The following is a 25,461-nucleotide window of genomic DNA, read 5'->3' as shown; positions in this document are numbered from 1 at the left end:
CTTTGTTTAGAAGCACAAAATATGCTCTAAAAGATTCATTACATATATTAGACAGTTTCTAAAGCAAAAACAGAGCAGTAAGAAGAATGCTGAGGTAGAGTTAATTTTGCTTTATCTCTAACAAATTTATACTGCTTAACAAACAAAGAAACAAAAAGGAATACTTAAAAACTGTTTAGTTGACTTACTTACTTTGATTTTTATGGATATGAAAGTTGTAAGTTCCAATGCTGTTTTCTTCAGTAAAGACAAAGAGAACTGCTCAGAACCACTTTATCGCCCCATCTCATGGATGTTGTTAACAGAATGGTTTCAAGGAGGGAACTATTGTTGTCTACAGAAAGGTAAGAAAAAAATGTGTGGGGGCATAGCTAATGCCTGCGGTATTTAACTGGAGCTGGGGCCAACTCAGTTCTGACTTGAACCTCAGCTCCACTGAAATGTACTGCCAAATAAATGTGCTAGCAAGAAATGCATAACAAAGGCCCTGTGAATGTAGATAATTCTAAGTGACGTATCATAACTTTTTTATGTCCATTTATTTCTAAATACCTGTTATTTTTTTTTTCCCAAATAACATGCATTTTGAGGTATATGAATATTTTGGGATATGCTAGAAGGTTTAAAAAACAACAAAAAAAAAAAAAACAACAACAAAAAAAAAAAAAAAAAACCTTGAAATCGGGCAACTTAATTTGCAGTACCAGTGCTCGTGTGGAAGATAACTTGAGATCCTATCAATCCTGGCAGCATTTCCTGGCTCTCCTTTATCTAAGAATGAATTGTCCTCGCGTGGTTTCTCTAGGATACTAGGCATTCTCCCTCCCTTCAGTGCCTGGTTCATGGTCAAATTCAGGGTTGGTGTTGCTTTGGAGTTTGGGTTTCTCCTCTGTCTTCAATAAAATGTAAGCAACGAAAGAAAAATCTCCACATAAATTTCTGTTTCCACATCTATTCCTCTAACGTTTAAAAATCAACATGACAAAATCTAATAGCTTTGTATCGATGCTGACTAGAATTAAGTCCCAGTTAGGTAATACAGCTACTACTTTTAATAATTCTGAAGTTTAGGTTATTTATCTGGTATCCTAAGTAGGATCAAAATCCAGACTTGCCTTATTACCAACTACAAATTTCAGTCACCAGATCCAAGAAACAAGGAGTTTTTCAAGTTACACAGTGGCTGGAAGCAAAAGTCAGCATATACCAAGGCCCAAGTGCTGATCAATAAAACAGGGAGCTTCCCAAATCAGACAGCAGGTGGAACCAAACACCATACCTTGCAAGGGCAGAGCCAAGATGTTTAAAGATTGTAGAACTGAGAGGTCTGGGGTGCATCCCAAAGGCAAAACCCTTCAACAGCAGGCCTGGCAGCACACAGGGTTAAAATTCCTGACAATTAGGAAATAAATAAAATGGATTGCTTTTTTTATTGTACTTAACTAAATGTCCTAATGATAGGATCATGTTAAAATATCCTTTATCCACTGAAGCATTTATCTGAACCACCTGCCAAGCTACAAGGTCAGCACACTGCATCTCCTCTGAGTGATCTTGCTGATTGCGCAGGGGGAATAACGACACTCTGACTGGACATGTATTCATATTCGTTAAAAATGGTGGTAAGGACACACTTTATGGAGAGAAATATACAGAATTTCACTTTTACAGAGACAAATACTCCAAAAATTGCTTTTGTTTTTCCACAGCGGGTACTCAGGACGGGGTAGCACCAACCAGCCGCTCAACACGACCACCACATAAACCAGAGGGAGATGGCAGCGCTTCCTTCACCTTAAGCTTTCCTCAACCAAAATTTCCCTTGAGAAGAAGCCTGAATAAAGCAGCCTACGGCCGGCCACGTTCTAAGAAGCACCTGTGCTGTAAAACCACCACGGTACCCCAGGAGCTGCCGCCGGACGGCTGGGGCCATTACCTGCCGGGCACAGCCCCCGGAGCGCGGCCGTCTCCTCACGGTTGCCGCCTCGGGGCGGGCTGTGCAGCTCCTGAGGCGGGTCGCGGGGCTCCTGAGGCGGGGCAGCCGCCATCACGGCGCCCCCTGCCGCCTCTCTCCGGCTTCCACCGCCCCTCGCCTTCCTCCCGGCCGGCCCGCCCCCGGCAAGCCGCCGCCCCGCGCCTCAGAGCCCGCCGAGCCCATGGCCCGTGAGGAGGCGGCGGCGGCGATGGCCGGCGAGGAGGCGGCTGCGGCGGCGGCGGTGGCCGGCGAGGGGGGCGGCTTGCTGATGGAGATCGTGAGCTCGCCGCTCAACCTGAGCCTGCTGGGCCTCTGCCTCTTCCTCCTCTACCAGATCCTGCGGGGCGATCGGCCCGCGGTGCCGGCGGGCGAGGAGGACCCGCCGCCGCTGCCCAAGATGAAGCGGCGCGACTTCACGCTGGCCCAGCTGCGGCCCTACGACGGCCGGAGCGACCCCCGCATCCTCATGGCCGTCAACGGGAAGGTCTTCGACGTGACCCGCGCCAGGAAGTTCTACGGGCCCGGTGAGGGGCGGCGGGGCGAGCCCGGCTCTCGGGGGCAGCGTGGGGCGGGGGCCTCCGCTCTGAGGCGAGGGCAGGGCCGGGGCTCTGAGGCGCCGGGGAGGCTCCGGCTCTGCCAGCCCGCACCGCGCCGTTATTCTTTTATTTTCCCTTACCTACGCGGTTAGGGCAGGCAGCAGGAGCGGGGTGACCTCTCGGCGTTTGCGTTCCGTTCCCAACTCTTACTGGACTGCGTAATTCTTATATTAAAGCAATGTGTAGCCGCTTAGGCTAAACTGGCTTTCTGTGAGGGGTACAGGCACTTCAGAAGTGCAAAGATTGAAGTAAGCTTTACAGGGCAGCTGGTGCTGAGCTGGGGGGGTGTGCGCACAGGTACGAGTTGAATCGCCTCCACTTTTATCAGAGGTCTCCTGAGATGCTTCACGGAGGCCCGAAAATTTCTGCTGTCTGGTGTGACCACTCTTGGGCTGTCCAAGCGTTTGGTGGCTGCGGTAGTGAGCTGCCACCGCTACTCTGAGACGAGAACACTGCAAGAGACATTAGGGAGCTTGATGAGGTTATTGATTGTGGCTCAGTCACAGACAGGAGACTGGCACTAGGTAATGCTGGGCTGTAGCTTCGAGTTCTGCAGCACTCAAGGTGATAGGTGCAGCAGCGTTAGTTGTACAGTTCTGTGTCTGTACTGAAACCCACTTGACTTCAGAACCACACTTTAGATGTTACCCTTATGGACAACATTAAAAGCTGCCCACTGTATAAAATGTAGCCACCATGGTGTCTGGCTAGTTGGTTTTCTTTTTAATGGAGAAGTAAAATTCTCTTTGAGTATAGGGAAAAGGTCACTGTGGGAGGTGTGGAAGATGGGAGGCTCTGTGCGGTAACCAGAGTTCACATCCAGCTTCTTTAAGCTCCCTTAAGAACTTTCAATGTCCAGTTGCAACATGTTTGTCATGCAAGCAAGTTAATGAGTAATGAAGTTTAGCAAGAGTCTGTCTTGATAAGGTATCCCTGATCCACTATGAACTTCATGTTTTGGTCATTTGAGTTCATCTTGCATTTTGAAAGCTTTAATAGATATTACTTCCAAGCTAGCGTTTTATAGTATCCCAACCATGTTTTCAGTTAGGTCACCCTTTCAGCTCTCTGAGCCCACAGCATCTCTCAGAAAACCATTTCTCTTCAGGCTCGCAAATCCATCCTCTGTTCCTCTTTCTGAGGATGTCCTTCCCAATCTGTATGATTATTCTTACTCTGTGTTCCACATGCTGTTGCATGATTCATTGCCCAGAAGTTCCAACACACCCGGTGTCTCTTCTCATTGTTTTGTTTCTTGACTTCTTCCTCTGTTTTTCCTTATTACCAAGTAAAATAAAGTCTGGAAACACTTCAGAAGTTTGAGATACTTCTGACCCTCAGGTCAAGGTAGGAACTCGTAATCTGTTTCAGTCTGGAGACTCTGATCCTTGAAGATCACGCAGCATCTGTTGCCTCTGTAATAATGTTTCTGTTTTTATTTTAAAAGAGGGCCCGTATGGGATTTTTGCTGGGAGAGATGCATCCCGAGGTCTTGCCACTTTCTGCCTGGATAAGGAGGCTCTGAGGGATGACTACGATGACCTCTCTGATCTCAATGCTACACAGCAAGAGACCTTGAGGGACTGGGAGTCACAATTCACTTGTAAGTAACTTTAAACATATTTACAAAGAAATAGCTAACCAGCGTGTAATAAGGGAAGCAACAGTTAAAAGGCTGTTACTAATTTGAAGCGTTGGTCTGGAAGCTTACTTTTGAGTTAATGCCTCAGTTTACCAGCGAAAATTCCCGTTATTCAAAAAATTAAGAGAAATGTAAGGCATCCTCCCTCCCTCTGTGCCTTACAGAACAGTAAGAGAGTTGGAAACACTGTCATAACATCTGTAAAACTACCCAAAAAGTTGACAGAAATTGGAAGTATAGCACACCTGTAATACAGTTAAGACACCATCTATAAAGACAATTAAATTTGAAGCTCTGAAAAATGAAGCATAAGTCCCATTCAGCTTCTCCAAAATAAGAGTAACATTTGAATTATTATTTCTTGGTTACTTTGAGTTTTGAATACCGTTTAAGCAAAGCCTTTTTCCCTTTGGGCTCCTGATATAGCTAGATATAGCTATAACTTTTATACTATAAATAAGAAATTCTGCATTTCCTTGCTGGTGACTTTATTAGATTCACGGAAAATTGCCCAGCTGACCTTCTACCCACAAAATGATTAGGAATGGGCAAATGCCATCTCTGGCTGTAACGATTCCAGTGATCACCAGAGCAGCAGAGGAAAAAGGCAACTTGCACACTTGAGACATTTGGTGTAAAATTAACAGAAGGAAGTTGTTTTTGTAGTTGCCATGTTTTTCTCTGCTTAGCAGTGTAAGTTTTTTAAAGGCTTAGTGCCATGTGTCCCAACTTGCTACTCAAAAAGAAAATCAAACCACATTTTTAAGAAAATTGTTATGTTGACCTTGTACGATGCTGGCTTGATTTTTTTTTTTTTTTCCTCCTATGATTTATCTTATTGATGAAAAGTAACTCTTCCATATCTCATACTGTCTTTTAGGCCAGTGAACACCAAAGAAATTATTTCTGCTCAGATAAGACAGAAAATAATTCTATTAGTTAACTTATCTTAATGAAAGGATTTATATTTATTTGATAAAAAGTGCATATGCAAATAACTTTGCATTAAAAGTTTGTATAGTAAAAATCAAGTTTTTTTGTTTGTTTGTTTTTAAACCCAGTATTAAAGATTGACTATCACTAGCTGGAATGGAGCTTTCTCCACATAATGTCATTAGAAGTTCTGAGTCCTGACCTGACATGCCCCTGCTATTTTGGCTCTGTCTTAATCAAGGCTGTTAATCATGCCACACCAAAGGGTTGCTTTATGATGCTAACAACGATGTCCCAGAAAACAGAACTATGTTATCAAATTTCTAACCTAATCTAGGGTTTGTATCTACCTTTTCAAGAGTTGGGCATCAAGATTGACGCTGAATTGCACTCAAAAATTAGCTTTGGCACAGCAAGAAAAATAATCTAATCCATTATTCCATTTCTTTAGCTGGATGAGTCCCTCATTTTTCATGTGTCTTTACATTAATTCATCTTCTGTCTTAGCCAATAGAAAAATTATATTTCATTCACTTTGCATATTTCTTACATTTATTACAACACTAATAGTAGTTCAAGTAGTTTGGTTTTTTTTTTCCTTCTCTGTACAAAAAGTACATCCTTAAGGCAGAATAATGACTTGATTTTTTTTTTCTTCCAATTTTCAGTTAAGTATCACCATGTTGGTAAGCTGCTGAAGGATGGAGAAGAACCCACTGTATACTCTGATGAAGAAGAAAAGGATGCCCAAGATGCAAAGAAAGACTAGAGAGTGCAGTGAGGAACAGTCTATTTTTGTATCTTAAGGGATCGTTTGTAACATTCCTGTTCTGTTTTACAAATTGCAACAGCAACAGTGCTTACAAAAAGCCAGAGTTACAGTGAATCAGGTTTATTGCTCTAGGCTTCCTTTTCAAATTCAGCGATAAACTAGTAAAGGTCTAATATGTCTTCCTTTAAACCTTTATAATATGAAGTATGCACAAAAATGTTTGTGCAAAAGTAAACTGCAACTTTTGCAATAAAGGACTGATTTTATTCTGTCACTATTAGGGCAGAGTAGGGTTGAAATCTAGTTTTTCATTAACAACCTAGCACTGTGGACACAAGCACAAGAATAACTTTGCATTCGTAACATAAATTCCACTGAAACTCATTTAGCGTTAGCTTCTGCAGGATCTGGGCCTTTGGTTGTAATTCCTTTAGAATCACAGAATGGTTTGGGTTGGAGGGGACCTTAAAGACCATCTAATTCCAACCCCCCTGCCATAGGCAGGGACATCTTCCACTAGACCACGTTGTTGGCAATTCCTGGCAACCAGGAATTGACTGCACATTCAATAGTGAATTAAAAATATCTATCCCCAGGAAAGGGTACAGAACCACCAGCTTTTGCAGTAAAAAAAAAAATCATGTAAGGAAGATGCTTAGTTTAGATGCAGTTTCACATTTTCTTTGTTTGCTCGTTCATGAAGCACCATGCTCATTTGTGGTGCAGTATAATTCAATATTGTCTGATAATCTGGGTTTTAAGGAGTTACATAGAGGCTTACAGATGAAACACTAACTGCTTAAAAAAAAAAAAAAAAAGCCAAGAATTTTTGAGAGGTTAAATCACTTTTAGATACTTACAAAATTAGTAAGGACAGATGAATACCTGATGTATTCAGTCATGCAGCTGCATTAATACTCTGTTTACTTTTAAAGTACATCTGAAACGTTACTTAGGTACTGAGTGTAACTAGGCATCCTTAAAAACTAGGTTAATAATGAAGTACGACTTAACTGGACTATCATTTGTTCATTTCTCTTAGGAAAATGATTCTAAGATTTTTAACAAAATGAAATTAAATGGGTAAAAGCAGCTGCTGTTGATTCTTAGGCCTTAAAAAAGACTTGCTGGAATGGCATGGCTAACAAATACCCTTGTACATGCACCTTTAGCAGAAAAACCTTTATGGTCCATGTAACTTATACAAGTTTCCTGTACAAAATAATAAAACGTGGTGTGAGCCATGTCTGAGTCGAGGCTTTTGTTGCTTTGGAATGTTGCTGTTAAAAGAAATGGCAAAATCTCATGCATAACCAGCAATGTTATACCTGGGGGAACTGAATTGAATTGCATTTCACCTGTTTGTTCTTTTAGTTTACACCTGTGCTTAATTACTAGGTTTATCCCAACCACGTAACTTAGTCTGCTACCAAAGGAGGCTGAGTAAATGCATGTGACTGAAATCAGCCAAAATACATTTGTATAACTTTACCAGAAATTTCCAAGGAGATAACTGATGACTTGTTGATCTCTTGTAAATGTGATTCTTGTCCAGGTGATTCTGCTTGGGTGCCTGTCTGGTATGGTTCCCTATTATTTACTTTTTCTGGTTCAGCTCTTCTGCTGAGTTGTTTCAACTTGGCAGCACAATCAACATGATGAACTGAGTCCTGAGTAGGAAGGTGTGAACTAGGCAGAATTGTTCAGAAGTAGAGTGCATTGCACAACAGAAACTTTCATAAATATGTTGACGCAACATGCTGAAGTGCCTGAGACAAACCGCAGTGAGAACTAATGACTTTCCCTCAGTCCTAATACTTTCACGGTGTTTTCCCTTTCAGTTACACTGGGCCTTCCAATGAACAGTGAGCTGTTTGAGCCAGATAGCTTGCATGAAGTGTTACTGTATGAACTACCTAATGAAGGTCTAGAGACAAGTTGAAGTCTTGTCACAGCCTTTGTGTTTTGCAAACTACTTCTAACGGTTTACCTCAAATCAGAAATGTGCTTTTATCTGTTTAAGGCAGAAAATAAATGTCTTGCATAATGGTGGTGTGTGTTTTTATTTACTGCAGCTGAAAGCTAATCCTCCCCCAGTGTTACAAATTTTACAGCCTACAATCTGTCTTTCTTACATTATTCAATGTGTAGATAGAGTATAACATGTTCAAGCTGAATGGTCTGAATGTAGTTCTGTAGCATAATCATTTTTAATAGAATATTAAATTCAGAACACATTCACGTTTTACTGTTGCAAAAGCAGAGTTAAGCATAAAAGAAACACAAGTATTTGCTAACACTGAGCAAAAGGTGGAGTTTTGGAAGGCACGTTCCATGCAGTGGAACTGGGCTGGGCTGTAACCTACCCTTCAGTGGGTCCAACACTGACTCTTAAGTTAGTCTACAACAAATCCGGAGGAACCGAGCACTATTTTAAGTATGTATCTGCACATCACAATGTGATGCTTCCCAAATGACACAGAAAACTGGCAGTAACACAGGACAAAGAGTAATATTAAGCACATGTGCCTCCTGGGAGGGAAGCAGTACAATTCAGATAAGACCACTACTTTTTCAGAGAAAAAAATTGTCATGAAAGGGAAAGGAGTGAATCACAGTGTTTCATGAAGCAGCAGGCACACATTTTCTCCTGAAGTGCTAGAGAAAATGGGTGTTTTTTATCTTCTTTTTCTCTTTGTTCATTGCAATTTGATCTCTTCCTTCAACTGACTGGTTGCAATGACTAAGCAAAAAAAAAAAAAAAAAACATGCTGTGTAGCTTAATCATTTGTATATTAACCACAGAGGACAAAATAAGAGTAGAGATTGTCAATCTCCCTCATCCGAAGTGTTGAAATACCAGTTACTCATGTGTCATGAAAACATACTTCAAGAACTCCAGAGCAAATCAAAACAATTAAGCAGCGTTTCATTCCCAGCCAGCTGTGGCATACAGCCCCCTGCTTCATAAAATACAGAAGGTTCCTTCATCTGGGCACTGCCTGCTATTAATTACCTTTTTTTACAAAAATGGTTTTACAATTGGTGAGGTAAAAGAGGAGACGTTTCTATGCACTGCTTGGAATCGCAGGCTTTAGAGGAAAAGGACATATCACAAGATCTACAGCCTCAGCGCCTTACTTCCTACTACAAGTGTCACTGTAAACACTTCATAAAAAAGAAAAAAAAAAAAAAATCCAAACCCCATCACTCCTTGAAACACCATCTGAGTACAACAACATAAACCAAGTTCAGGCAAAGATGTGAAATTCTGCTGGGAACATTAAATGTTTCTGCTGCTCAACTATTTGAATGCTGCTCTTAATGCCTCTTTTCGTCTATTAAATGTTCAAGTTATATAAACATTCTATAATTTCCATAATTGAGATGATATTTACTCCTCAACACAAATGAAATTTAACTTACAAAGCTATGTGTTTAAAGAGTCTTAAGCCAAATTGTTACATACAACTTAAAAGATCGGTCTTCAGGATAATAAAATCATACTGAACAGTCCAGCATATGGAAAGATGGGGTTCAAATTAAATGTGTAAGTAGAAAAAGTGAGAAACTAATACTAAACCACCTGAGAACAGGTTCTAAATAAATCCACATGTAAATAAACAAAAAGGAAAAAACATTTTTCAGTGTGAAAATTACCATGGTGTCTCAATTTAACGTGCACATCTGTTATTCAGTAACAACGCTTTATACTGAATGAGGAGATAAAGCAAATCCCCTCTATCAATTTCAATCAATGTAGCTAAACACAAGAAACAATTACAGAATTGGTGTATTTATTTGTTGACTGTTGTGACAACATATTGATAAAACACTGGAACTTTACACTGAAGGAAATTTAGAGTTCCTGCACCCTTAGACTAACACAAAGAAATACTTCCTCACCTGTAATTGAAAGGGCTACCTCTTGGGAAAAGGGTACTTACTGTACAGAACTGTCTAGAGATTGACAGAGGGGAAGTTTTGTCTTCTTTTCTTTAATCTGTAAATTTTGCATAGAGAAAACACACCCTTGGTATGTCATAGCAGTGCAACTGAAACATTTTATGTGGTCAACAAATACAAATTACAGTAATGAAAATCTACTAAAGTACTAAAAAAGAGACTTAAGAGGGGCATGAACGTTCTCCGAAACAGAAAATAACTCTGTTGAGAAAATAAGTGTTTGTTGTTGTTGTTTTTTGTTTGTTTTAAGATAAAAGCAATAGATGGACAGTACTTTGAGTAGCAACCATTTGTTATTCATGATCCTGAAAAGGCACTCAACATCTGAACATGTGAAGAGACAGCTGATAAAGTCTGGCAAAGCCTCTAGGAGCCACCAATACCGAACACTGGGGGAAAACCAATCTACCATGAACAGTTAATTTTTTTTTTTTTTAATTACAATTTATTAGAGCAGAAGTTACAAACATGGGTAAGATGCTATAAAAGAAAGGCAACATCATCACATTAATTTAATATATTGACATGTAATAAATTAAGCATACTAAAATGAAAGCTGAAATTATCAGTGTATTGTACTTAGAACCGATCCTCTATATTTTGCTAAGGGACTTTGTCCAAGAGCAATTGTGTCTGTCTTCTAAATATAGCCAGCTGAGTAAATATGGATATAACTCAAGTTCCTAGACTGCGTTTTCACATTTTTACCTCCATGCAGCAGAAATTTAACAACATTAGACAATTCCTCTGGAATTTTCCGTAAGCTAACTTGTACTAAATAGGTATCTCACTGCATGTGCCTTCAGAAGGGCATGGTTTTGAAATCTTGTGAACAAATTTTCAGCCCGCACGTGTGTGTGAGCTGTCAGCATGCTGACAATCATTGCCCTTTTACTGTCCAACATTCAGAGCTCTGCTTAGATCATCATTCAGATTCCCAGAAGCACTGTATTTTACAAAAGTTTTGTGAAATCCCTTCTCCTAAAGGCAAGTTTTCAGAAACACTTCCAGAAGATAGGATTCTATCATATTTGGGAAGCTGTTATTCCCCATAACTGAGAACAAATGTCCCCCACTCCTTCCAGTCCCATCATTTTAACAATCTGATTGAGGAGGCACTTTGTATGCTTGCTCTAAGACTTCTCTGTGTGGGGTTTTAAGACTAAGATATCTCTGTGTGGGGTTTTGTTTGTTTGTTTTCCACAGACTCGTTACTACTAATTACTGTAACTTTGACATTTATATGGTTCCCTACCTTTAATCAGACTAAGTCTGAGATCTCAGTCTGTAAATCTTTGAATTCTCAGCAACTGGTCCATAAAAGTTTGTTTGGCCCTGGGGAAAATTTTGGTCCTCTTATCCAAAAAGCAAATAAAAATTCTGGTTTTGTGGCTCACTACACCACTTAGATTATTCGGACTGAAGGAATTATCTAAGCAAAAAAAGCCCCAGTATTCCCAGTAACTTTTAACTGGGCTTTTTTTTTTTAAAAGGGCTTTCTTCTCCCACTTCTACACAGAAGCTTAAGAGCTATTATATTAGTAGCTGTTCAGCATCCTCTTCTGGGCTCTGCTCCACAGAAAGAATCTGAGCAGGGGTTTGTCTGAATTATCTCAAGAGGAAAGAGAGGGCATCCTCTGACATCTGCATCCATCTCTCTTCTCAACATTAATTTCCTCTCATCTCCTGTAGATAAGTATATGAAAAAGTTACTTGAAATGACTTTGTTGGGGAGAGGGAAAAAAAGGTACAGGGAGGCAGCTGTTAGGTGGCTGCCAGTGAACTTGAAAGCACAGTGAATTGAGAAAGGGCTGTCAGTAACAATATCCAGAAATGTAGCAATCATGTAGGGAAATCAGATGACCACATGCATATTTAAATCACTCACTTCATGAAGTACCTCCCACCCAGATGTACCACAGATTGAGCTGCCTAATGACTTCGGTGCGTGTCTAGAGCATGTTGAGTCGTTAGCATCATGTTGTTATTAATGGCACAACCACCGATCTGCTAATGCATGAGGGAAACCTTGCTACCTGATTATGAAACAAATGCTACTCTCCAACCTCAGCTGTTCAGAGTGTTTCTGAGCTGAACCGACAAAACCCTTAATTGCAGAGAAGTCCATTTTTAAAAAGTATATATATAGTACAAAAAAAAAAAAAAAAAAAAAAAACACACTTACCATTCATCACTTTAAGAAGAACTGCAGCAACTAACCTTGCCTGCCAGAGACCTAAGACTATCAAATTCACTCATTTCAGCTCCAGTTTACCTCTTTCTCACCTGTGCTCTGGAGAGTCTCTTGAAGCGGCGAGCCATCAGAAGTGGTAATGTCTGGTGCTGCCACAGCCGTGTGAAGTGTCTTGAATTTCACTTTGTTGTGGAATGCTTTATTACATTTTCTTTGTATCTTTCTAAGTGACTCCAGCTGTATGCAACTGTCCGCCTCTGAAAAGCCACATTCATCAGATAAAAGATTAGAGGAAAGCTTTTTTCTCTTTTTCTTCATTTTGCGAGCATTTCTTTCCTCTTCCCTCGATTGTCTCTCACTTTTCTGTCCTTCATGTCTTAACTTACTACTAGACCTCTTGCATGACTTTTTAAGCCTGTGTTCACACTGCCTTGCCAAGCCCTCAAGGGCAGAATTAGAACAGAAGTCACATTTCCTGCTTTCCTTTTCTTGACCTTCCAGAGTTACATTTTTAAGGTAAACCAGTAATTTTCTCTCCCTCTTTCTTGTAGGCAAGCACCCTTTACTATAATTGCTGTACATTTCTTCACACCTTCTTTCTGTTCTCTTCATTGCACCACCACACGCCTCACTAAAGTACTCGGAATCACTGATCTCTTCCAACAAATCCTTTAATTTGCAAGTGGATCTACAGATTTTGTATGGTATGGTAACTTCATTTCTACCGTCTTCTTGATTGAACTCCTTATCATGAGTAACAGTAGTGCAATCCAAAGAATGATTCAGTCCAGCATATGGTAAGTAATCAACAGAGAGTGTCTCATTCCTCTGTACTTGCAACTTTTTTGCAAGGTGACTTGCATAGGCCTTGTTTTTCAACACTGTGTCTGTTGATTCCAATTCCCCAACTGTGATCACCAGTCTATAATTATCATCACTAATATAATTTCTCTTGTTGAGGTTTTGTACAAGACTCACTTCTCTGAAATGCTGGCCATGTTTGCTACTCAAGCTGATGTGAAAACCACTGTCATCATCAGACACCACTCTCTTCCACCAGGACTTGTTCGCAGAGTTTTTTGGCTCTAAGCAAACGCGTGCATAGCTCGGTGTCTGATAGTAGTTTAATAAATAATGAATGAATTCATCAGTCTCATACACCTTTTGCTTTCTGCAACCATCCTCAGACACTGTCTGTGTGTGAACTACATTCAGTGTTGGGCAGTCCCTTCCATCCAGAGATCTGATGACCTTGCAGTCTTGGGTAACTGTAATCAGCAAAGATCCACAGCCAAAGGAGTTGTGCACATCTCTGCCAGTCAATCTGTCAGAACTCAGCGCTGTACTGGGGTCATTTAAAATTGTCCTGACTATAGGAGAAGGAGACGCATGGAACTTAGTCACATCTCCTTCCTCACTAGATAAGCTGTTGTTTTTTTGAGTTAACTGACACTTAAACTCTTCCTTATGTTTCAACTCTTTTTGCGTGTGACAACATGAGTTAATCTGTTCCTGATGAACGTCTTTTAATGCTGTTTCAGAAAAGGAATCATTCTTCCTTATGCCCAATGAAGGATCCACTTTTTGACTTGCCAACTGTACAAAATCCTTCAAATAAAAATCAGGAGAATGATTATGTACATTTATTGAGCATAGAGAACAGTAAAAAGACTGCTAAACTGCAAACTCATAAATATGCAGTTGTAAATTCAGAAGAATTATACAGGTGAGGAATAAATTTGGCTTCATGCAGAGCTTGATCACACAATCTCACTACTGCTAATCTAGAACTAACAAAACTTTATTGTCTCAGAATGCTGCATTCTCAAATAGGGCAGTTAATCTGTCAACCAATTCATCTATCTCACTACAACTGCATAAGAAAATAGTTATTCTGTTTTATTAAAGCTTCACAATCAGTGTTGTATGCAACAGAAAAATTGAAAGATTTTTGTAGATATAGTAATTGTTCTAAATATTCTATGTAGTTTTTATGGGTCCAAATACAACCAATCTAAAGCCTTCCAAATGATGAAACCAAGCAAAAAGTTTATTTAACTCATTAATTTCACAATTAAGAAGGTCAACATAAGACATTATGGGGCCCTAAAAATTCACACAGAATGGCAAATGTAGCCTCTGACTTCAACTCTTAGTGATAGTGCTTTAGAATCAATCTTTTTTCCCCAATCTTAAGGACTGGGGAAAAACATACTTGTTAAAAGACGCAAGCAAATTTTTACATAGCAAATAGCAAAGAAAAAATTACGTTAGCGCTCCTTAGATTTCAAACTTTTTTGTTTTTTAATCCCAAAGCACTAAATAAGCCTCTAAACATAATTCCTCTGCAAAACACTCCAATTTTTATCAGTCCTCCGCTGACTTTTTCAAGACATTAGCTGAATCAAAGAAAACTGATAGCTTAGTGTTGGCCCCAAAAAAAAAGCTATTAGAAATGAAAGCAGCATAATCCATATCAATTTAATTCTTTCACTTGCAGACTTGAGACCAATATAAGCAGAGACATCTTCATTTGCATTCCCTAACCTCCCTGTTTGCAATGTTGGATCAAGTCTAAGAGATTGATGTGGTCCTTCCAGCCCTATTTTTACACAGTAAAGACAAGGCCTCAAACAAACGTCAAAGACAAAATTTCTGGGTAGGATCACACTACCTTTGGGTAGGGCAAATTGTCTGAGGGCAAACTGTCACAAGACTTGGACCTCAGGCCTTCTTAGTCACTCTCAAGGCATTCTTTTGAGCAGCATCAAGACACCAAAAGTCTACTGAACTATTCAAGATCTAACAAATCCCCTTCATAACTTAAAATATGTTTGAAAATGTTCTTACTTTCACACGGTTTAACAGGACCGTAAGCAGTCTGACAGACTCCACTCTTCTCTGAGCTAGCAGGGATTTCCTTTCTTCCCATTCAGGCATATTCTCTGGCCACTGCTGTTCTTCAGCTGGTACCTTCTGCTTTTGGGGATGTTTTTCATCTCCATCTATCTGCCTCTCTTCTCTCCTCTTGAGCTTAGCTTTCTTTTTTCTCTCTTGAACTTTTTGTTCATCACCACGTATTTTTCTAGGTAATTATCAATATGGGACAATTTAGACGACACTTGTTTTACATTTTGAGTCCTGGGAGATTGGATGTCAGTCTTTGAAATGCTAACAATAAACCAGTCACCAAGAATCTACACGTGGCTAATGAGAAGTCTTGGCTGTTAGAATTACATATTTAATAAACACTGCATATTGATGACATGCATCTAACTGATGCACACATTTAGAACACATTAGTTCTGTGCTTATCTCTTCAAATGGTTTGTATTCTAGGGTTTTCTTTATATGCACTGCCAAGAAGACAGATTCACATTATCTTTTGTCTCCAAGGACACAACCAGAAGCTGATCATTCAGGTCTAATTCTTACCTTAACAAAGCTCCCCTACAGATTAACATGGGGGTGCCATTTAAAAGACATTATAAGACTACTTCCATTGTTACAAAAATTCACGTTGAAGGTGTCACCACTTTTTGGAAACCTTGGCCTGTAGAAAACAGATCTACTAAACAACCAACATGATTTGTCACAGAAAACTCCAGAAAATTCAGGGAACGAAATTCACACAAACATTTAAAATATCTGTTTTTAAAGTATTTGAGTAAGGAAATACTCAATTAGCAATGGAAGCAGAGCGATGTTTTCACAGATCGAGCATCTGAGTTGCTATGTTGAGCATACCGAAGCTTTTTTTTTTTTTGTTAATATGGAGGTGTGTAACATGATTAATTACCAGTGACAGTCTCGTATGCAATACAAGCACACTACCAAATTAAAGCTTCCACTTACTACTGTTACTTGCATACAGAAATCCTAAACCACTGCCCTAAAGATAACAACAATTAAAAAATAGTATGTAAATAGGGGTGGACAGAAAGGCAGAAAAACTCTTTGTTTCTTGCTTTGAAGCTCCCAGTCAACTGGAAGGCATGCTTCAGAGCATAAAGATACTAATTTGTGGTGTTGCAGCATAGAACAATGAAAAAGCAAACACACAAATAACAAGCACATGCAGAATTTTAAGCAACCAAGCCTCAGCTCTCAGATTTCACCACAGGTCCACAGAATCTTAGAATAATCAAGCCTGAAAGGACCCCAGGATGTCTCTAGTCCAACCTCTTTATCATAATACACTCCTTCATCTGATGCCTTACACACAGAATTATCATGTTGCCTTTTTTTTCCCTGCAGTAACACACAAATTTAGAACTACTCAGTATTGCTTCAAGTTTGTCGACTCCTGTTTCCTCAAAGTTTTTTGTTTGTTTGTTTTTAAGAAAAAAAAAAAAAAAAAAAAACAGTAGCATCTCCTTTCCTGTTTTTTACTTGGTATGGAATAGTCTAGCAAATCTTAAGAAGACAGAACATTCTCTAAAAATACACTCTCACCTTTCAAACCCTTTCTTCCCCTTGTGCACCTGTTCTCGCAGTGTCAGTCTTTTCAGGCTTCTCTTTCTTTATGGCTCCTTCACTAAAATTTCTGGTTGTATCAGAAGTCACCTGTCACAGAAGAAAGAATCAGACTAATCAGTCCAGTTTGCCACGTACAAACACAGACAGCCTACTACACAAACAAGAAACATCCCAGGTGACTACCAAATACTACTACATTTGTGAGAATTACGTTCTCTGTTGTGGAATACCAGAACATGTCCTCTGAAATGTCTAAGCTCAAACACCCACCCCCAAATATCTCCTCCTGCTACAACACCAGGGGTTCGCAAGCTGACATCATACCTTTGGCCAAACTTGTTACTGGCAGGCTCTTCTGGAGACTCAAAGTTCGGTATGTTCAGCAGAGAGTTGCTAGCTGTCCAATTCATGCAGTTCTGCCAAAATTAGAGTTCGCTGACACTTGGAGCAACATCTTTTGGATCCAATGCTTGCTTACCTAGCAAGAAATGATGAATCCTGGTGTGTGCTGCATTTAATCAGCTTTAAATACCCAGATGCAAGCATGTTAGAAAACATTCAAGCAAATTGCATCAAGATGCATCTACAGTAGAAACGTGACATCAAGTGTTATTTCCAGCGTGGAGACATTTTGTTAGGGTCACAGTTTAGAAAGTATCTGCTGGGAAGAGTATTGAAACAGGGCACACCCTGACAAATCGTTATGGAGATAAGCTACTAGGCTGATGAAATGAAGCTTGCAGGCTGCAAACTTTCTCTTACAATGCCACGTTGAGCAGAGCACTTCGGTACCAACCACACTGAAAATATTTACAACTTTTAGCTTACCTGCACCAATTTTCCAGAAAATCAAGAAGTAAGACCCCAATTACTGGATTAAAGACCTCAAGTTCAGATATACAAAGTTCAGATATCAGTATTGGCTATATCCACTGGAAAAAAAAAAAAACAAGTCTTAAGTTTTTCCCCAATACGATTAAGTGCCTCAAAGTTTATGGAGAAGTATCAACTGGTTAGCAAACTTTTTAGTCCTAGCCTCAAAGCAAAGCATCAGAGGTTGGCAAACCACCATCTGTGCCAGTTTCTTCCCCAAAAATCTCAGCAGCTGGTAACAAATAAAGGTTAGTATATTTTACTGCTGTCCATGTGGTATTTTTCCCTGTATGGTCACCATTTTATCATAAATACAGACTAAACCAAATGAAATATATGTGTATATATATATATTTATACACACACAAAGAGAGCTGCAAGAGTGCCATATAAAAGCTTCCACTGAAGCCACCTGACAAAAGCCTACAAGCAGGTTGTCACAGGTTAAAAACTCTGCTGGCATTACTCAGGGAATGCGTGCTGGCTTTCAATCTAGGAATCTGTAGGGGGAGACAAGTGCAGTGGAAGAAGCCACCTGGTAAAAGAGGGTGGCTAAGGTTTACTCAGAATGAACAAAATGTACATGTGGACTGAGGAAACACTAGTGTCATAAAATATCAGGACTCTGGAAGCACACATTGCAGCACTGAATTGCTCCTATTAAGGAAATTTACTCTGAACTAAATACAGCTTTGTTGGATAAGGCTGACTCTCTGAATTAACCTTGAATGCAGGTACATGCTTGCATGTGTGCGTGTGTTTTACGTAAGTATGTGTGTGTAAAAATCTTCATAGATATGTGATTTACTGATTTTCTGCAGTAGCATGTGTACATCACCACATACAAAGCAGAGCAGATACTCTGAGACAACCAAAGTTCTTACTACAGAACTGGAGAAAAGTCACTACTCTTTAGAATCCCTTCTACCCACTGTGCATGGAGATAAAGAGCTTCCTACAGCTACATATTATTTTATTATAAACCATACTTTTTCCATCACACTTAGATTTGAGTTGAAGCAGGTGAGAACATGCAGACACCACTGTTGAAACCTGTAAATGTCTAACACCTGAGAAAGAGCTGGTGTGCCCAAAGCTCATCTTTTTTTGCAAGTACATATTCTATTAAACCAGCTGATACAATCGTGTCTTTGCAAATCCTTCTTCACATCACAGCCACAACCATATTCCTACTACTGCAATAAATCACCGAATAGCAAGCCCAAAAGTCTTGGCATGGAGCTGTCTGCAAGTCATCTATAGTGGCTTGGTAGTGCAGGCCATTATCCTTGTTCTTCCCTACTCTTATTCACAGCCAGGAGCAATTTAAGCATTAGAAATTTATTTCTCATGACGTAACTGTGTACAAAGCACAGAATTATTTATTATCTCATCCACTGAGGCTTTTCTGCTCAGCATCAAGGCCTTTTGGAATCAATCCTGACATACTAATAAGCTGTTATCTTTAGGTTTTAATTCTTCCAACTGATAAATCACAAGGACTCTGACATTTGACCTCATTACCAAATGGATATTCCCTTTTAGCCATTCTGCCGTGGTTATAACATTAGGAACACATTTACCCTTGCGCTGTTGTTTATTACAGTAACTGCAGGCTCAACTGTCCCTTGCTACCTGCATGCCTTTCTTCTATGATGATATCTTCTGCTAACCCCAAAATACACCCACCCTCACCCTCTGCTAAATACTGTAAAGTATAAAAAGGAAACAAGGAACCAAGACAATGACCTGAGATAATACAGATTTCTGATCAATTCCCAGCTCTGTTGAGGAATTCCTGTGAAACCCAGTAACTTCCTATGCCTCGGGAGCCTAATCTAATACAGCATTACAGAACAGATTCACACTAATTGGTACCATAACAGACCATCAATTCACTTACTCTGGCCTGTGCTGTATTCCACTTCAGTTGTACGCCAGTGACAAGGCACAAAACATAGCCCTGTTTGACTAAAAGCACCTGTGCCAGGAGGGAAACCTACCTGGTCCTGCTTTGAAAACACCAGGCTATGAAAATCTGCCACCTCCCATGGGCAGTTTGTTCCAGTCCTTACTCATCCACTGTTGAAATGGAAACCATTTGCAGACACTGATTCTTCATAAGCATTCCTGTCCTAGATTCACATCTTTTTAATATCTAGGTGTGTTTGTGTTTTTTCCTCCTACAGGCTATAATTAAGGTGTCTGTAAGTCATCTTTTTGATATAAAATAGTATGTTTGAGCTCTTTAAGAGCTTACGGTCTCTCATTGTAAGGCAGCTTCTCGAGCCTCTGAGTAACTTTCACTGTGCTATTCTAACACTTTACAATTTAAATTTCATGAATCCCAAAATTGTACACAGTATTGATTTATCCAGTGCCAGACACGGAGGAGAATGCACTCCTTTAGACCCACTTTCCATCACCATTTAAACTTACGCCCCACAAGACTGCAAGGGAAACCCAAGTTATCACTAACGTATTACAGTAACCCTTTCACATCCTCAAAGAAAACCACAAAGATAAATCAATAACTCTGAAACTGCCTTTTCTCAATATCTACATGGTTCTTTTCACATTGACCTAAGTACCTTAGAACATCCTAAAAAGCATCACCTAAGTTCATACGTTTAGCAAAATTAGACTTCAGGGAAACATTAACAGCCTGCCAATACTTAATTTGAAACACTGAAACACCCTTTTAGACCCTATGAGTAAAGTGCACGTAGTAAGAATAATTTTATTCAAAGGTGCCACTCACATTTGCTCACAGTACTGCTGGCTTAAACAGCTCTTACCATCCCCAGCTTCCCAGCTGGGAACTCCCACTCATTCCAAGCCCTGGGCCATCACAACCATTTTTAAGCCCTCACCATCAACCGGGTCAGGAAAAAGAGCTAGCCTGGGGGAAAAAGGAAGCCCTATTTTGCCAGGTTACTTTGCAGACAGTTCCCTGCTCTCATTCACAGTGCAGCCCCACAAATGGTTCCAGCGACACAGCTTAAGGCAGAGGAAATATCTTCATTCTGCAAAGGTGGGCAGCAAAACCGCCCAGTGAATGGCAAGGTGGCGAGAGTACGTATTGATCTGTAGTACCAGAAGGAGTTTATCACGCAGGGAAAAGCATTTACCAGAAACAGTCACTTGGTGAAGTTTAAACAAGAGGTTTAAGCACATGCAGATTTTCAATAGGCAGGATTAGCTTATTCAGCTTGCTCTGCACAAAATTAAGTGAAGAGCAGAGATGATCAGAAGTCCTGCTTGCTGCTGCAATATTGCACACAAATATTGCAGCAGAAGGGGCTTTTTAAAGCTAACGCTGCTGGTGTCAGTGTTTAAGGCTGGATGTTTTGAGGTTGAGATAAGAACACAAAAGAACCCCATAATAATCGATAAGCCGGTTGCAAGGCCACAGTCCCTGTGCTTTGCAGGATGCGAGCCTGAATTCGGACAGGCTCTGAAGGCACCAGGAGCGCGGCTGCCAGCCCACCTGCCCCCATGAGCCCCGCTGTGTGAGCTCGGTGACAGCCAGGCCCGCGCCCACCCCTCAAACATTTCTGAGGGGCGGTGTCAGCGGGGTGCTGGGGACCCCAAATGGGGCAGGGCCGGACCCACTCTGCCTTTCCCCACACCCCCAGCAGCCTTGCCCTGGGTGCAGCCACCCCACCCGCAACGCCTGTGGGGGAACCCAGCGGGCCCCCAGCGCCCACTGGGCCACCCAGCGGCCTCCCAGGGGCGCCCACCAGGGACACGGGGACAGCCGCTGTGACACGGGAGGCGACGCCGAGCCGGCCCCGCCGCCTCGCACCCCTCAGGGCCGCTGTCGCCCCTCATCAAGCCCCCCGCTGGCCGCCTTTCCCCTCAGCCTGAGCGGCCGGGCCCGGAGAGGAGCCGCAGCCCCGCGGCCGCTCCCCGGGGCCGGGACTCCCCTCCCCTCCGCCGGCCGGGCTCCCCTTACCCCTCCGGCCGCCGCTGCAGCCGGCTGCCACCGGCAGCGGACGCTTCCAGGCGCCCTTCGCCGCCGCCACCCCCGGGGCGGAGCGCGGCGGGGCTGGGGGAGCGGCCCCCCTCAGGCGCAGCCCGGCCCCGGCCCCAGCCGCCCGCCGCCACCCGCCCTGAGCGGGGCCGGGGCCCGGCTGCCCGCCTCGCCAGGGGGCGCCGCTCCCGCCGGGCGCCATTTTGTGGCGGCTTGAGGCGGGGGGCGTGAGGGGGCGCCGGGTGTCTGGGGTGGTGCAGCCCCAGGGGGATTCGGGTGAGGGGATTTGGGGAATGGGTCGTAGAATTTGGGGCGGGAGTGAGCCCCAGGAGTGGGGCTGGTGGCTGTCAGGTCACCTGAGGGGGACGCGGTGAGGTGCCCGGGTGTCTCACCTGCCTGCTCGCATCCACCTGGTGTGTATAGTCAGCGGTCGGCATGGCTGTTCGTTATGGAAAAAAGAAAGGAAAAAGGCAAAAAGTTACTTCCTCTCCAATTGCCAGTACCCTTTACTTAGGCATTGGGAAGGCCTAGTTGCAGTGCTCTGATGCAACGTTTTTGTCTTTGTCTTGGTGACAAAGATAGTTCATCTGTTACCACTTCATCATCTATCACTGCTTCATCTGGGCACTGTACATACAAGGATTAATATTGTCTTTTCTCTGGTTTTAGTGCTAGTTTGTACACGTTTAACCAATGGAAACGCAGTACCTTTGTCTATTTGTACAAGATGACAGTCAAATCTCCACAAAGGAGCAGCTCCGAGGGGTGCCAGGGTTCCTCAAATACACCCTTTAAGGTATCATCTACATTTTCCAACGTTTTATTCTTTTATGGTCTCACATGAAATTCAGTTTAGGCTTCTTAGGATACACACAAGGCTGGGGTTGCAGGCAGAGGTGTGTACTAGCTTCTTTCCACTAAGTTACAACCTGAGAACAATTATGTGTATTTTTAGGGTGGGTCTATTTATTTTTCAAATGTGTGTCCCAAAAAGCATTTCTGTGTTTTCTCACTATGTAGGTTGGTACAATAGATACCATCTTTGTTTACAAACCTTTTGTTTGGTCTAGTTATTTTCACAATTGTTGGTTCTTCTTACATTCTGAAGATTTTCTAGGAGTCTATTATACACTGGTCGTTATTTACATATTTCTTGTTCCCTTAAAAGATAAAATTGTGTTTTGATGGTGCAAATCATTAAATTCCAAAGATAATATCTTTTGGTTACATGATTTTTTTTCTATGTATATTCCTCCAAAACTATACAGGTAAACTGGAATTTTATACTAATTTGCAGCTGCAAACTAGTTATTTAGTCAGTACTTTTTGATTTTCCAGAGATGCAATAAATTAAGAAACTCTAATGATGTTTAACTTATAAATAAAATGCTTAATGTAGCTATGCAAAGGTATTTGTCTGAGTGAGGGCTCCTGAATAAAAGAGAAGATATACTAATTACTATTAATTAGTAGTTGACAATGCAGTTAATTTTTTGTTTTTCTTATTATGAGAGAAGTCATACAAAAAGTACATTTCCGTTTTCTAACTTCAATGGCAATTGTTTTATAATAATGAAATGCCAAACAATGAAGAAACAGTTTAAATTTTGTTTTGTATTGAACACTCTTGAACTCTTTACCACAAAAACATGTAATTTTCTTGTTGCCAGTGCAGTAGTTTTGAGACTTCAGGTCTCGTTGTCTTAGGCTTGTGACTGGGATAAGAATGCTCCCTTCTTTTTCAAGCACAATGCATTCCAGCCCAAGACTATCACATCTTAGGACCTCTGGTACCACAGGTACTCACACAAATGAATTAAAAACTCAAACTATGCCTTCTGGTTGTAGGTAAAACAAACTAAAAAAGTTTATTGTCTGTAATTAAGCAAATTATACGTAAATAGAATTTAACTGATATTCTTTATCTATATTTATATTCCAGGGAGCAAATTACTGTAAACTGTGGTCTTTTACAATTGCAGAATATCCTGCTTACCAGGGTAGAGCACGTTGCTGGAGCAGTATGGTAAGTTAACTCTGTGAATGAACAGCAAGTCATATTTCCTCTGGCAAAGGAGACGGGGAAAACAGATGTTAAGGAAAATACTCTGGCAATGTTCTCATGTTGAGAACAAGGGCCATGTGATACTAATTAAAAGTGCCACGTCCAAAACTGATAGAGGAAAATACTTTTACACAGGGAATAATAAGATGATGGCGGTCATTGATGCAAAACATATGAGAGATTAAGCACCTTGCTTTGCAAGTGGATTGATGTTTATAGAGGCAATAAGAAAATAGGGAGGTATTTTGCAAATTCAACTTTGAGCCAATATTAGCTACTAGATTATATGCTTAAGACATGACTGAGAAGTTAGAGATCTAGACTGACATAGTTATCCCACATCTCCCTTTTGCAGAATAGTTCTACTTCTCTCCACAGCCTGCAGTTCCAGGCTTTATCCCATCTGTTAGCTACCTAGATTGTACAAACCCTGAATCTGTACTACTCGTAGAAAACTGTCTTCCTAAAATTAGACAATGAGTAAAGGTGAAACCCTGCCTGCAAAAGTCACGTGGTATCTTTGAAAATCAATGTAGGTAAAGTGAGTGCAAAGGACTGTGTGCAGAGCCAGCTCTTTTATTTATTACGGGTTTATTCTCTTTTAGCTGAAGTGGATACTAAGTACAATGTAATCTTAAATCCAGAGGAGTGTTCACACAGAGATTGCAACATCATAACCTAGCAGGTTTCAGAAGGTTTTAATTTAAACCTGTCAACCAGTGCTTGAAAACCATCTTGCTCTGTTAACTTCAAGAATAGGCTGGGGAAGAAAGTGGTTGGAAAAAACTTTGGGCATGAAGGGGGTTTAAGTACATGCAAGTAAGAATCTTGGCTATAGTTCTGCTTGTGGCTTGGTAAAGTCATTTCAGGAATTATGGCTGAATATTATGTACTGCTCAAGTAATTTAAAAGAAAACATAATTTTCCATATTGAAACTATATATCCCCCTAACTTTAGATGTACAGTCCATAGGAAAAATCAAAGCTTCATCTTGTATTTAATTTTGAAACAGAACAATAAGGCCTGTTTCAAGGGACTATAGGAAACACTTGCAGTTTTGTATAATGAATAACAATGCTACAGCCTTGTTTATTGGACGTAGCTGCCATTGCAGGTTTGTGAAACTAATTTGTGGACTGTTGAAATATTTTTTTCGCTAGATACTGATTTTATCAGTTACTGAGTGAGAAGCAGCTCACCTACACAAGTACTTTCTAGCCAGAAACAGCTGAATGATGGATTCAATACTGCCACCCACTGGCAGGCTGCACGCAAATCTTGTGGAACTTTATTTAAGGGAATAGATAAAAGTACTTAGTGGAGGTTTTTGTTTTGTTTTGTTTTGTTTAAGGTGTTTAATTTTTTTGTCAGGACTTTCTAATCAGCCTGTATGATTATGGGTTTAATCTACAACAAGGTTACCTCTGAAATACTTTGTATATAGGCAGATGAATTCGCTTTGTGGTTTTAGAAAAAGGAAAAAAGTTCTTAGTTCAACAGTCAAATTTTGGCTGTAAGAATAATTAATTTTCTTGAACATAAGTTGTTTAGCCACCAAAGGAAATGCAATAATTTATAAAGAAAGTCCAGAACACACTATCCTACTTCATATGATTCTGTTTTATAACATTTCTGAGCCATGCTTACAATATGTATCAGTGACATTAATTCTAGCACCAGCTTTGTATTATAGATATGAAGAGGGAAGAATTCTTGGTTCCTCTTTCTAAAGTGTACTTTACAACTGCCAAAGCCAGCTGGCACTGTGAAACGCTCTCAGTACAGAAAGACAGGCTTGTGATTAAGTCATAGGAGTGGGAGTGTGAGGTCCTATTTCTGGTTCAGTCACAGACGTCCTGGATTATCATAGGCAAATCTAGTAATTTTCACGATTGGTCACAGGGACAACCCGTGGTGATTGCTGAAGTGGCTTCTCCTCCCAGCCCCAAGGAAGGAACAGACTCAGAGCACGTTGCACTCTAGCAGTCT

General features: G+C 40.8%; 2 protein-coding genes across 3 annotated transcripts; one reads left to right on the top strand and one right to left on the bottom strand.

Annotated features, from left to right (window-relative positions):
- The first annotated feature begins 2,122 nt into the window (after positions 1-2,122).
- On the top strand, positions 2,123-7,967 carry PGRMC1 (progesterone receptor membrane component 1). The gene is made up of 3 exons (XM_032196604.1): positions 2,123-2,499; positions 4,019-4,174; positions 5,815-7,967. The coding sequence occupies exons 1-3, from the start codon at positions 2,157-2,159 to the stop codon at positions 5,913-5,915; spliced, it is 600 nt and encodes a 199-aa protein (XP_032052495.1). The 5' UTR covers positions 2,123-2,156; the 3' UTR covers positions 5,916-7,967.
- Positions 7,968-9,698: 1,731 nt separating this feature from the next.
- LOC116494633 (A-kinase anchor protein 17B) lies at positions 9,699-21,497 on the bottom strand. 2 transcript variants are annotated; one of them, XM_032196602.1, is made up of 7 exons: positions 21,389-21,497; positions 17,386-17,489; positions 16,882-17,035; positions 16,534-16,644; positions 14,929-15,163; positions 12,171-13,686; positions 9,699-11,570 (listed from the first exon to the last, which is right to left on the bottom strand). In XM_032196602.1, exons 5-7 carry the CDS (start codon positions 15,016-15,018, stop codon positions 11,434-11,436), a joined length of 1,743 nt encoding a protein of 580 aa, XP_032052493.1. In that variant the 5' UTR covers positions 15,019-15,163; positions 16,534-16,644; positions 16,882-17,035; positions 17,386-17,489; positions 21,389-21,497; the 3' UTR covers positions 9,699-11,433. The 2 variants fall into 2 exon arrangements, with proteins under 2 accessions (XP_032052493.1, XP_032052494.1); XM_032196603.1 differs by lacking the exon at positions 17,386-17,489.
- Positions 21,498-25,461: the final 3,964 nt, after the last annotated feature.

The sequence above is a fragment of the Aythya fuligula genome, chromosome 13, assembly GCF_009819795.1.
Source record: "Aythya fuligula isolate bAytFul2 chromosome 13, bAytFul2.pri, whole genome shotgun sequence".
Lineage (NCBI taxonomy): Eukaryota > Metazoa > Chordata > Aves > Anseriformes > Anatidae > Aythya > Aythya fuligula.
Note: the sequence above shows the minus strand (reverse complement) of the source record. Positions and strands in the feature narration are given on the sequence as shown.

Coding starts and splice junctions, on each gene's coding strand:
- PGRMC1 (XM_032196604.1), top strand. CDS start 2,157: ATGGCCCGTGAGGAGGCGGCGGCGGCGATGGCCGGCGAGGAGGCGGCT. Junction 2,500..4,018: donor CAGGAAGTTCTACGGGCCCG/GTGAGGGGCGGC, acceptor TTATTTTAAAAG/AGGGCCCGTATGGGATTTTT. Junction 4,175..5,814: donor CTGGGAGTCACAATTCACTT/GTAAGTAACTTT, acceptor TCCAATTTTCAG/TTAAGTATCACCATGTTGGT.
- LOC116494633 (XM_032196602.1), bottom strand. CDS start 15,018: ATGCCTGAATGGGAAGAAAGGAAATCCCTGCTAGCTCAGAGAAGAGTG. Junction 13,687..14,928: donor TCCTGTTAAACCGTGTGAAA/GTAAGAACATTT, acceptor TTTTATTTGAAG/GATTTTGTACAGTTGGCAAG. Junction 11,571..12,170: donor AGAGACTCTCCAGAGCACAG/GTGAGAAAGAGG, acceptor ACTTATCTACAG/GAGATGAGAGGAAATTAATG.